The sequence below is a fragment of the Choloepus didactylus genome, chromosome 5 (assembly GCF_015220235.1).
Source record: "Choloepus didactylus isolate mChoDid1 chromosome 5, mChoDid1.pri, whole genome shotgun sequence".
NCBI lineage: Eukaryota > Metazoa > Chordata > Mammalia > Pilosa > Megalonychidae > Choloepus > Choloepus didactylus.
In genome coordinates this window covers 1,607,057-1,619,882 of record NC_051311.1, presented here as the reverse complement: position 1 = coordinate 1,619,882, position 12,826 = coordinate 1,607,057, and the positions used below count along the sequence as shown (strand labels likewise).

At 54.3% G+C, this 12,826-nt stretch overlaps 1 protein-coding gene and 1 long non-coding RNA gene across 2 annotated transcripts in view; one reads left to right on the top strand and one right to left on the bottom strand.

Annotated features, from left to right (window-relative positions):
• Positions 1 to 12,826, top strand: part of CUBN (cubilin) — a 260,630-nt gene that overhangs the window by 75,526 nt on the left and 172,278 nt on the right. The window contains exons 23-27 of the mRNA XM_037837374.1: positions 2,247 to 2,436; positions 3,603 to 3,763; positions 4,033 to 4,214; positions 4,935 to 5,091; positions 7,147 to 7,334. Of these exons, the coding sequence (XP_037693302.1) occupies positions 2,247 to 2,436; positions 3,603 to 3,763; positions 4,033 to 4,214; positions 4,935 to 5,091; positions 7,147 to 7,334 (878 nt within the window). The remainder of the gene's footprint in view (positions 1 to 2,246; positions 2,437 to 3,602; positions 3,764 to 4,032; positions 4,215 to 4,934; positions 5,092 to 7,146; positions 7,335 to 12,826) is intronic.
• LOC119535161 lies at positions 7,915 to 9,926 on the bottom strand. The gene is made up of 3 exons (XR_005217179.1): positions 8,786 to 9,926; positions 8,609 to 8,676; positions 7,915 to 8,253 (listed from the first exon to the last, which is right to left on the bottom strand). It is a non-coding gene; the product is annotated as an uncharacterized LOC119535161 (long non-coding RNA).

Genomic DNA, 12,826 nt, shown 5'->3' with positions numbered 1-12,826 from the left:
TTTCTTCTTGAGTCGGTTTGGCAACTTGTGTCTGAAAGACTGTCTATTTTATCTTTGTTGTCAGATTTATTTGCATAAAGTTTTTCATAATAATCTCGGAATATTCTTATAGTGTCTGAGTATCTATATGATGACCCCTTTCTCATTGCTGAAATTGGTAATTTGTATTCTTTCTTTTTCCTTGGTCAATGTTCTAGAATTTTTATCAATTTTATTATTTCAAAATACTATTATATAGATAATATTTAATTTTTGCCATTGCCAATTTTCTCTATTGTTAGTCTGTTTTCTAGTTAATTGAGCTCTCTTCTTATGTATATAATTTCTTTCCTTCCATTTTTCTGGCTTCTTAAGGGGAAAATGTACTTAAGTTTTTCCTTTTATTTACTATACATATGCCTCTAAGCACTGCTTTAACTTCATCCTCAAAATTTTGATATGTTATGGTTTCATTAAATTTCTGTTCAAAGTATTTCTAATCCCCTTGTGATTTCTTCTTTGATCCATGGATTGCCAGTGTATTATATAATTTCCAAATATTTGCAGATTTTCCAGATATCTTATTGGTTGCTAATTCAATTTAATTGTAGGTAGAGAACATACCTTGTAAATTTTCAAATGTTTAAATTTACTGAGACTTGTGTAATGTTCCAGCATGGTCTGTGTCACTGTACACTTCATGTGCTCTTGAAAAAAAAGTGCAGTCCACTGTTTTTAAGTGTAGTGTTCTGTAATTGTCAATTAGGCTAAGTTGGCTGATATGGGTGGTCAGATTTTCTACACATTCACTGGTTTTTGCCTTTTTTTGTTAATGAGAAAAGGTATTAACATGTCCAAATTTGATTTGTTTATGTTTGCCTTTAGTTTTTGCTTTTCCGTTTTGCTTGGCATATTTTGAAGCTGTTATTTAATGCATACACATATAAAATTATATCTTCCTGATGAATTGCCTTCTTTATAATTATGAAATGTCTCTCTGTAAATCTATAATACTTTTTCTTGAAGTATCTTTTGTTTTATTTTAATAAAGTCATTTCAGCTTTCTTTTGTTTACTGTTACATAGTTCATCTTTATTTTCCTTCCTTCCCCTTCCTTCTTTCCTTCCTCTCCCTCCCTCTCTGTGAAAATGTCTGGTAGACCATGGAGAAATATACAAGTTCATCTTGGGGTTTAAATATCACCCTGGATTCCTTCACTCAAGTAAAGCCTGGGGCTCTTCCTGTTTAAAACAGAGCAAGCCAGCTATTTGGAGCATGCCCTTTGCTTCGAGGCCACAGAAGAGCGTACCCGCTGTGGGTTCTCCGTGTGACTGTGCACGCAATACACGAGGCCCCTTTTCTTCTCGGAGCAGCAGTTAAGGAAGTAGTGTACCCAAACATCTTCAACTCTGTGTTTACTCACAGTAAACTATAACAGTAGTTTATTTTCTCCCTGAAACTTTCAGTCGGAGAGCGTATCTACTCCTGGACCCTAGATTTAAGTTATTACTGGATAAAATTAGATACAATAAAACTTCATTCAAACCAGATTACCGAGTAGGGGAAGTTAAAACTCCTGAAGTAGAACTGTTACTCTTCATTTAGGATGTAACACTGGCCAGTTGCCTTGCTAAATGGTTTACCAGTTGTGCAAGTTTACTCCTCATGGCTTCCTCTCTGCTTTGAAGCATGATGAAATTCTGCCATTTACTGAGCACGTACCACATGCCAAGGCCTTCAGTTGCACCCCCTACCCGCCAGCCAGGCCCAGGTGGTGCCCTCTCCCCAGGGAGGCGCCCGGCTTGCCCGTGTCTGAGCGGGGCTGGGCCCTGGCCGTCCCCGGGGCTGAGGCACCTGCCTGGGCATTTCTCGTAGATGCCCGCCTTGTTGAAGACCCCATGGAGGAAGTTGTGAGCAGGAGAAGAGAACTAAACTAATTCTAGGCCCCTCTACAATTTCTGAGTTGAGCCCAATTTTTCAGGCTTATGTTAATTTAAGTGGGTAAGAAAAATACCAGTCCCAAGATCTACAGGTTGTTCACTCAAGATGGATGCCACAATCTCCACTACCTAGCTTAGTTTTACTAGGGATAATTTTTTTTGCCTTTGCTATTTCAAAATTTGAAAGTTTCAAAACGGAAGCATCCATTGCACATTCCAGAACGGCCTATTGAAAAGCGAGTATATTGGCAGGAGTTGGTGGCGTTGTGAATGTAGTGTGACATTTCCTACTCTCTATCCCGCGGTGACGTCTGCTTCCTCTCACAGTGTGCTCGGAAGACTTTACGGAGGAATCTGGGACCCTCACCTCTCCCAGCTTCCCCAGCCAGTACCCCAACAACCAGGAGTGCACCTACAGCATCACCGTGGGGCCCGGGAAGCAGATCGCCCTGAACTTCACGAGCTTCGCCCTGGAGGAGCCCATCGGGGAGCTGTGCATGGATTTCGTGGAAATCCGGTGAGCACCAAAATCGGTCCCTGTCACCTGGAAATATTGAGGAAAAAAGGGTGGACAGTCTCTGTAAAGCTCTCCGCTCTGCACTTTCTTGCAAGAGGTCATTGTTGCCATTTGAAGCCTGACTTAGCAGAACAAAAACATGGAATTACACAAGATTCAGTTTATATTTGATGATAAACCCCAGATGTTATTTGGGGAGAGTAAACAGATGCACTACCACTCTCGAATTAGGTACCTGGTATTATTGAAACCTGCTTTCTCTGTGTCAAATCAATTTAAATTTTAGGCTGCTTTCTGTCTAATAGTATAAAAAATGTGGCAGGATGGCAAGCTGAAGTTTTTGTGCTCAGATAATAAAAGTCCAGGCTTGTGAATTTCAGTGCAAGACACAATTTCTTTCATTCTTTGGCACTTGGAGTGACTGTTTAAAAAGTTAATATTTGCAGGGAATGTAAGATGACCTGTGTGTCCCCTGGATCATCTCGTCAAGTTTAATCCAGCTAATTATGTTGGTGTACATCCTTCTCCATGTGCCATTTCATAAGTGTGGAATCTTACATGTTTTTAAAATAAACTACTATTTTAAGGAGGGTGCTAAACTAACAAATCATGATTGTACCATATCATGATATAATAACATTTTCTTAATTTACAGGAATCAGCCACTGGACTTTAATGGTGAATAAACTTTTTTTTTTCCTTTTTGGTTGGAAAAGGCCATGGATAATAAACTAGACTTAAGACAACAGAAGTTCGTGGGGGAAGAAATGGTTTACAAAATTTTGCTAACTTTGTCAAATGATATATTGAATTTTGAAAAATTCCAAATTAAAAGGAAAACATTTGAGGTTTCTCTGTAAAATTAAGCAACTTTTGTTTATACAGTTAGTGTTCTGGTTTCTTTATTCCGGGCTCTCTGACCTGTCTGAGAGGTGGAAGATCGTACACGTTCTCTCAGTATGCGGATAGTTGTATAAACTCCATGCCGACATAAATTATGTGTATTCTTTATTGTTATTCAAATACTATTTAATAAAGTGAAAAATTGAAAACCTGAAATTGTATTTTTAGGGTATCTTTGAGGGAAGTTGGCTGACATAACCTATGTGTTTGTAATTCCAAAACTCAATGGATGGATAACGTAAATTATCTGTATTTTGTCGCAGAGACGGGGGCTACGAGACATCCCCTCTCCTGGGGCAGTTCTGCGGCTCCAGCCTCCCTCCGAGGATCCTCTCCCACAGTCACAGGCTGTGGCTGAAGTTCAAGAGCGACCCCATCGACACGAGCTGGGGGTTCTCGGCCTCCTGGGACGGGTCGTCCACAGGCGCGTGCACAGGGCCTGCTCCGTCCGTCCCCGTCCCTTCTCCACGTCCTCCCAGCTGCCTTGTGTCCTGCCTCTGTGATGGACTCCAGCACGCCCGTGTTTCTGAGTCCCCCGCGGCCGCTTTCCAAGGCCGGGCCCCGCTCTGTCACCGCGGGGTCACTCCGTAGACGGGGAGGCGGGTAGCCACGGGGCGGCTTGCCTTGGGTACGGCCCGGGACCCCGGGACCCCGCTCGCCAGCGCTGAGGGCCGTGTTGTCCCCTCCCTGCAGGTTGTGGGGGCGACCTCAGCACCCCCCGCGGCACCTTCACGTCCCCCAACTACCCGCTGCCCTACTCCCACGGCGCCGAGTGCTCCTGGCGGCTGGCCGGCAGCGCGGGCAGCGCACTCATGCTGGAGCTCGCCGACTTCCACCTGGAGGCGCATCCGGCCTGCGCGCGGGACTACCTGGCGGTGCGTAGGGGCACCGCGCCCACCACGCGGCCACTCCTGAGAGTCGGGAGAGGCGCGCGTTTAAGTAGAGCATACATGTTGAAACTTCAACACTGTAAAAAACTACTCAGAAGATACTGACGAAAGTGACCATCGTCTCAGGAAAGCGGGTGTGACTGAACGGCTTGGCCTCCTAAGAACTTAAACTGTGCTGAGCCTGAACTGTTCAGAAAGGGCTGGAATCCCCCCAAATGGGCTATGGGGTTTAGCGTAACTGTTGTCTGTGTAATTCTATATATGCTTCAAAGGCTAATTATGGGGAGGACTATTTTGTTGAGTTGGAGGAGATAATTGAAGTCATCCAACTAGAACTTTTTATAGTACCAGCAATGCACCATTGTCTGTTTAAAAAGAATATAAATTAAAAATATGCTCAAGTGTTGTAATTATAAACTGGAGGATAGAAGGCAAGAGGACAAACGATCATTTGATATGGCCTGAAAACTATGTTCGAGGCGTCTATTTTCAAATTCCAACCTGGGTTCACACACACAGTGCTGTGCACACCCATGGGTAAGTGGCACAGTTCACAGACGTCAAGTAGGATTTTAGAAGATTCTTCACTTCTGGGCTCCTCCTTCGTTATGTCACATTTGCCTTCCGCCCTCATAAGGGGCCACCGGGTCCTTCGTAAGTGTCTCCAGCGAAGGAGGTTCTGACGTGTGAAATGCTTTTCTGAAGGTGTTTGATGGCCCCAGCACCAGCTCCCCCCTGCTCGCGCGGCTCTGTGGGGAGGAGACGCCCCGGCCCATCCGCTCCAGCGGGGACAGCCTGACGCTGACGCTGAGGACGGACGAGGGTCAGCAAGGAGGCGGCTTCCTGGCCAACTACTGGCAGAGTAAGTGCGGCCATTCCGGGTCTTGGGTTCTTGATGGAACAAGGGAAATGAATGTAACCTGTGGGTTTAAGCAATTGAAGTTACTCTCCGCGCCTCACCGATGTGAGAAATTGAACTCCTTTTGAGGAAGATGCTCCGTAGCTCAAGCACTCGGGGGCTGCGAGGCCGTGGCAGAGGGCAGAGCAGGTGCCGAGCGGTCAGGACCCAGCGGGCACCGCGTGTCCGAGACCCGCTCCGCGCAGCCCGTGCCCCTCCCTGCCTGCGCCTGTCTCCTGGAGGAGGGCTGCCCTCGCCGAGCGGCTGCGTGGCCCCCACTGTCCCCACGAGGCGGCGCGGGCAGGGACGGTGTGAGGATGAGGGGAGGGCAGCCCTGGTCCCAGCGGTCCCCGCCCTGGCTGTCCGCAAGGCCACCCTCCGCCCCTCGGCCTCCACAAGGAGGAGATGAAATTAGGCACACTCTGAAGCCCACTCAGGCTCCAGAATTAAACACTGTTTGATGTTAGTCTCAAAACGGACATTCAGGAAAGCAAGGTGTCCTTGAGTTCGTGTTCTGTGAAACACGCTTTACCTGTAATTTAGCGGGTACAGTGCCTTGCCCCCCTAAAGCTAAATGAATCCGTAATTTTGATACATAATGTAAAAATGGAATCGAAAGTACAGACTCACATTCCGAATGCAAGGAATCTCGGTTTACCTGGAGGAGTACTGGAGTCTAACTTGTAGACATCTGAAGACTCACACCCACTTTCATTGGGCGTTGGGCAGAATTCCAGGTGGTTGTGAGCTCGGGTTTTAGGGTCTGCAACATTGTTCTTCAGAAACACACCCCTGGTGCATGGAAAGCTCTCCCACATGCTCCGGGGTCCTGCTTGAGCCCTGGAAGTGCCCTAATTTTATGACTGCTGACCTGTTTCTTGGCTATGGTCAGATGCTCACGGCAGGGCCCCTCCTTTTCTTTTACTCCTGTGATGCTTTTTCCTCATAATTGCAGAACCTTGGGGGAGTCAGTTGGTGCACGTACACCGTGAGCCCGGAGTGGCCACATCAGAGCCAACCGGTGACATTTTCTGTAATCGTGGCCGTCGGGAGCCGGGCTTTGCAGATGCTGGGAGTAGCCAAGGGTCTCCTGGAGTGGCCTTTCCTCTTCCTCGCGTCACCCTCGGCCTCAAGGTGCTTGGTGCCTCGTCACTGTAACTTCTCACCCATGTCTCAAGCACCAAGACTGTTCTTTAGAAATCCTTTGTGGCAAAACCGAGACCCACAGGTTTCACAGAGAAGTGGCTCGAGCACCCCCCGCCCCGGCAAAGGAGGCTCCTGCAGAGCCGCAGGAGTTTACTTTTCAAACCTGAGTGGATCTGTGGTGTTGCTGCTCCGGTGGAGAGAGGCGACTCTCATGTAGAGCCCACGTCCCTCCTCCCTCGCTGCTCAGCGGTGTGGGAAAGGCTGGGAAAGGGCCCGCGAGCTGGCCGGGGACTGGGCGGTGGGTTTGCCGCTTCCTCCGGGGCTCGCCACGCTGACGGGGACCCAGAGGGGTTTAGTGGAAAACTCTGCTCCCAGAGGAGCCACCGTCATTCATGATTGAAGAGTTTCTTTTCTTCTTTAAAACCCTCCTGCCTGTCTTCCCCTGGTGACCAGTCAGAGGTGTGACAGGCCCTTCTCGGGGGCCCGTGCTGACTTCTGAGAGGTCACGGCTAGTGGTCACACAGCTCTTTGTGTGTCTGAACTGTCGGGCTTAAGGTCAGGATTTCTGTCCCTTCCAAACGCTGAGGTTAGGAAAATGGAAGCACAGCGGCCGGATGCAGGCCTGCGGCATATGACCCCAGCCGGTGGGCGAGCACCCCAAGGCCCCAGCCCCTGCACTCTCCGACCCTGAGGCCCCAGCCCCCCGCACGCATGGACCCCGCTGCCTCTTCAACCCGCTATTCGGCTTTCACTGGACGTTTGTGAGCTCACGTCGGTGTCCCCTCACACCTGCGCTGAACGAGGCCCTTTCGCCGTGAGGACGGTGCGCCCCGGGGGGAGACGGAAGCCCTGACGTGCGGTTGTCCTCCCCAGCGTGCGAGGACGTGCTGATCGCCAACCGCACCCACGGCGCCCTGGAGAGCCTCGGCCACCCGCACCCCTACGCCGCCAACCAGCGCTGCAGCTGGGCCATCCGCGCGCCCGCCGGCAACACCCTCAGCTTCGCCTTCCTCACCTTCGACCTCGAGTACCACCCCAACTGCTCCGCGGACTTCCTGGAGGTGAGTGTCTGCTCGGCGGGTCCCTGCGGGCGCGATCCCTGCCCTGCCCACCCCAGGGCGAGGGCTCCGGGCACCTTCCCCTGTGTCCGCACCATCCAGGCACGCATGCCGCTGGGCTGAGTCACGCAGGAGGGCAATGCTCTCTGCTTTTGGTTGTTTTTATGTTTGTTCCTTGTAAATAAGAGATCAGAACATGTTGGGTATCTTGCATTTCATTCAATACCTAATTTGTCTGATGTTAGGACTCATGATTTTAGTTCTTTTATTTTCAGTTCTTAATTTAAGTTCATTTGAGTTCATTTTTCTTTTGTAAAATGAAGTTCCTGGTTGTTAAAATGACAGACAAACTGTAATGCTTATTCAACCCTCAAGTTGCAAATTATGAACACTATGCTATTTTCACAATAAATTTTTTTTTTATTTTTAAAGAGTTTTTTTTGCTAACTTGCAAAGGTAACTTTTAGGGCTGTAGGTGAAAAAGTTAGACACTTCCTCATCACTTACTTTATTAATGTAAATATAAGATCACATATATAAAATATTGTTAATTTAGAAATACGAGTTTCCACTTTCATCGTTCATACATCAGTTTTATTCAAACCATTTACATGCATTTTGACATCTGTTTTTCATCATTAATGAAGTCATTTTTGAGTCATCTGGCAGAGCTGTGAGGAGCACATATTTACTTCCAACTGAATTGTTAATAGATGACACATGGAATCCATGTCTGACGTGTTTGTTAGAATCTTCCTGAAATTGTTAGAACCGTTCTGAAACGACAGTTCCCGCTCCTGTGACAGGACACGGTTTCGCTCTCCCACCACTGTCCACGACGCTGACCGTCTGTCTTCGTAAGGTGACAGGTGGCCTCTGCACACCTGCTAGCTGTGACTTCCAATGCACAGCACCTGCAATGCTGGCGCCAGAGTCCCAGGAAAAAGCTTTTCGCCCCATAAAAGGTTGTTAACCCTCTTTTTACCAGTTCAATTAAAAGAAGAAACCTAGCATGGTTGTGGTCACCTGAGGTTAGTACATCTTTTCCAAATAGCTCTTTGTTTTTCAAAGCAAAGACACCAGAGAGAATCCTATTCTTTGATTTTGTGAGGTCCTGAATAAGAGATTCCCTCCTTTTTTGAAGAATAATATTTGGTTAAATAAAACCTTGTTTTACGTTTAGAAAAGTACAGTTCTATAGAAAGAGTGCACCTGGCGGCAGGTAGATTAATACCCACAGAGACCGTGGGGCGGCACAAGGGACACCCACAACTTACCTGGCTCAGGTGGCCCCGGCGGGCATGAAGCCCTGTTTTCCTGCTCCCCGTGGTGAGCTCCGGTTCTTCTTTAGGAAAAATGGAAACGGTGTTTGTTTGCAGCTGTTGGGGGCCCCCAAGGCACCCTAGTTCCCTCCTTTGAAGTCCCCTGTCCCACGCCCCGCAGCAGTTGCTCACCTCGTTCTCACCCCGCGATGTGCCCCTCGTCCTGGGGGCTGTGACCCTTGGCCGTGAGGAGGCCCCTCCTGGCTTGGTCGCCCCAGCACCCTGTGCGCAGCCGCGTCGGCTCCGGGTGGATGGGGCGTCACCTCATGCGGTGCCACCGGCCTCGCGTGGGCACATGAGGGTGAGGACAGAGACGGCAGCTCCAGGCTGGCCTCTTGGCGCGTCCGTGGCGATCCGTCTGCTGTGATTGTGCAGCTCTGCGAGCCCGAGCCGGAGCTTGCGTCACAACCCACCTTGCAGAGCCACAGATCGGGGGGCTCAGCTCTGCCGGGTGGCTCCTAGGGCACCAAGCCACAGCCACTGGGCACCGTGCTGAAGCCAGGCTTCCAGGGGGGCCGGGCAGGAGACATGGGGAGGAGAGGAGGTGCGGCCGGAGCCCCTGGAGGCTGGTGGTAACAGCCTGTCGGGTGAGTGGCTGAGGGCTCTGCAGACTAGAAAAGGGGCAGGGGCTCGGGCGGGCATGGGGCCTCTGTGCACCAGCACCCTTGGCTGCCCTGCCCGCTCTCTGGATTCGGCCACAGGCTGCAGAGCCGGGTCCAGGAGCTCAGCTGAGCCTCTGAACAGCGCCCGGGCCCAGGGGAGAAGGTGCCCTCCCCGAGACCAAGAGGCGAGATGCGAGGGCCTGTCCGTGATGGAAACTCTGCAAACACAAACGGCCCAAACGGTCAACAGAAAACCTGGTTTCCATTATTTAACGGCATTAGCCAAGCGGTGCGCTGGTGCTGGGGCTCTGCAGCCAGCCAGGGCAGCTAGAGGACGCCGTGCAGGGCCGGGGTCTGCAGCTGGCCTTCATGTGGAGGAGGCGAATCCTGACAGGTGGGGTAACATGAAAACTGAAGTGATGTGTTGGAGGACCCGCCTGCGGGTGCTGGGAGCCCAGGGTGCGCGGGGGAGCAGAGCTGGGGGACAGCGTGCGGGAGCCAGGGGGATCCTGGAAGCCAGCAGGGGAAGAGGGCGGACACCCCAGGGGGGCCAGCTGGGGAGAAGCCCCCACGGCGCGGGGCTCAGGGCTAAGTGTCCCGTGACCGCTGGCGGGAGGACAGGTGCATTGTGCTGAGCGCCGACTGGCCCTGCGTCCGGGAGCAACCGGCCCCTTCCCCTTCCTCACCTTCCTTTCCCTCATGGCCCCTGCGAGCCCCCGTGGCACCTCCCGGGCCTGTGCGCTTGTGTCACTGTCTCCCCCAGGCAGTCCTCCTGGGGACAGCACGTCTGGCGGAGCTCCCCGGGACGGCCGTGGGCCGTGTAAGACCCACCATCTCCCGGCCTCTCACCCGAATCCCTTGGTCAAGGGGAGGGAGAAAGTCTAAGTGGGGGCAGCATGTCTAGGACGTTACCCACTTGACCGTCTGCCTGGAGTCCCTTCCCATCAGAGCACCTAAATCCTCAGGACCCGCTCGCTGCCCGCTGTCCCCGAGGGGTAGTGAGGGGCGTCCACGCGGCCTTGGGCCTCCTCATGACACCTGCACCGGTAAACACAGGTGGCCTCAGCGGCGACTTCCTCACGGACGAGCAGTGCCGTTTGTCAGACCCGCCTTTCTCTGCTACGTGCCGACAGATCATTCTAGTGTCTGGTCTAGAGTCTCTCCAGAAACCGTCGTCAGTCCTACTGCTTGGAGGTTCCAGAATTTTGGAAATCGGACGCCTGGCAACCCTTGCATTTTCATGTTTTGGTTCACACTCTTGTCAGTTCTTAAACCCACCCCCGTGGAAGGATTAGCGTTGGAGAGAGGACGGTACTCGGGGCGGGACCCCTGGGGGGCAGGCGCGCACCCCACCCCTTCCCTCTCCCCAGAAGGCCTCCCCCGAGCTCCCGCGGCCTCACTCGCCCTGACGCTCGGCCGTGGTGGTGCCGTCGCTGGACTTGGCCTTGGTGACAGATCGGGGGGGGCGGCGTCTGCCGCAGGCCTGGCGGCTCCTGTGCGTGGGTCCCTCGGGCCAGGGCGTTTCCCAAACCCAGGAGCCCCACGGCTCCTTTCAGAACCAGAACCGCAGCAGCAGCCCCCGAGGGCCTGGACGAGCCGTGGTCCCGTCTGCTGGGCTGGGGCTGTGAACTGTCCGGGGCGGCCCCCCCGGCCGTGGGCTCGCTGGGCGCTCCGGACCCCTGGGCTCTCCCTCCTGGCCGCCCTGCTCTGCTGCCCGCACGGTCCAGCCTCAGTGGCGAGGAGCAGAGCAGGGACGCCCCAGTGGCCGAAACCCCCATCTCGTCGCCGCAGCAGGGGCTGCTCCTTTCCCCCGGGACGGGCCGCAGCGCCCGCCGAGGAAGCAGCTGCGGGCTCGGGCCCTGACGCTGTGATGCGGGGGCTCTCCGGGATCACCTGGCGGCTCTGTCAGCAAAGCGCCTTCCTGGACCCCGGCAGGCTGCCCGCCGGACCCCCGGGATTCCTGGAGCAGAATCGCCCCCAGACCAGCCTTCAGCCTTCAGGCTACGGAACTCTTCCCTCACCCAGATCTTCCTTTTCCGCTGCTGGCGACGCTGTCGCACGGCCTTGTGTCAGAACGTCAGGTTCACTTTCCAGTTCCCGCCCTCTGCTCCTGAGCTTTCTTCCCCTTTCCTTCCGTGCTCACTCTGCCCCGGGGTCTTCCTGGACCGGGCTGCAGCTCCCCCGCCCTTCCCCCCTCTCCTGCCCCCCCCCGCCTCCTCCCCCCCGGCCCCCCCCCCCCCACTGTGCCAGCGACTCTGCCAAACGCGTCTCCTCCGGGCCTTGCAGGGTGCAGCCCCCCCGCCCCTGCCTAGTTCTCTCTGGCGTCACCCGGCTCCCCGATGCCTGTTGCGCTGCTGGCTGGACTCCGAGGGCAAGGGCGTCCCCGGGCCCAGTCCTGCCCCGTGGCTTCTGGATCCGGGGACCGAGCGGCACTCTCCGGCGGCTCCCACCTCCCGCCTGCCCTCACCTCCCGCCTGCCCTCACCTCCCACCTGCCCACCTGCCCTCACTTCCCACCTGCCCTCACTTCCCACCTGCCCTCACCTCCACCTGCTCACCTGCCCTCGCCTCTCACCTGCCCTCATCATTCACCTGCCCTTGCCTCCCACCCACCCTCACTCCTGGCTGCCCTCACCTTCCACCTGCCCACCTGCCCTCACCTCCCACCTGCCCACCTGCCCTCACCTCCCACCTGCCCACCTGCCCTCACTTCCCACCTGCCCTCACTTCCCACCTGCCCTCACCTCCACCTGCTCACCTGCCCTCGCCTCTCACCTGCCCTCATCATTCACCTGCCCTTGCCTCCCACCCACCCTCACTCCTGGCTGCCCTGACCTCCCACCTGCCCACCTGCCCTCACCACCCACCTGCCCTCACCACCCACCTGCCCTCACCTCCCACCTGCCCTCACCTCCCACCTGCCCACCTGCCCTCACCTCCCACCTGCCCACCTGCCCTCACCCCCACCTGCCCTCACCTCCCACCTGCCCTGACCTCCCACCTGCCCACCTGCCCTCACCACCCACCTGCCATCACCGCCCACCTGCCCTCACCTCCCACCTGCCCACCTGCCCTCACCTCCCGCCTGCCCACCTGCTCTCACCACCCACCTGCCCTCACCTCCACCTGCTCACCTGCCCTCGCCTCTCACCTGCCCTCATCATTCACCTGCCCTTGCCTCCCACCCACCCTCACTCCTGGCTGCCCTCACCTTCCACCTGCCCACCTGCCCTCACCTCCCACCTGCCCACCTGCCCTCACCTCCCACCTGCCCACCTGCTCTCACCACCCACCTGCCCTCACCTCCACCTGCTCACCTGCCCTCGCCTCTCACCTGCCCTCATCATTCACCTGCCCTCACCTCCCACCCACCCTCACTCCTGGCTGCCCTCACCTTCCACCTGCCCACCTGCCATCACCGCCCACCTGCCCTCACCTCCCATCTGCCCACCTGCCCTCACCTCCCGCCTGCCCTCACCTCCCGCCTGCCCTCACCTCCCACCTGCCCACCTGCCCTCACCTCCACCTGCTCACCTGCCCTCGCCTCTCACCTGCCCTCATCATTCACCTGC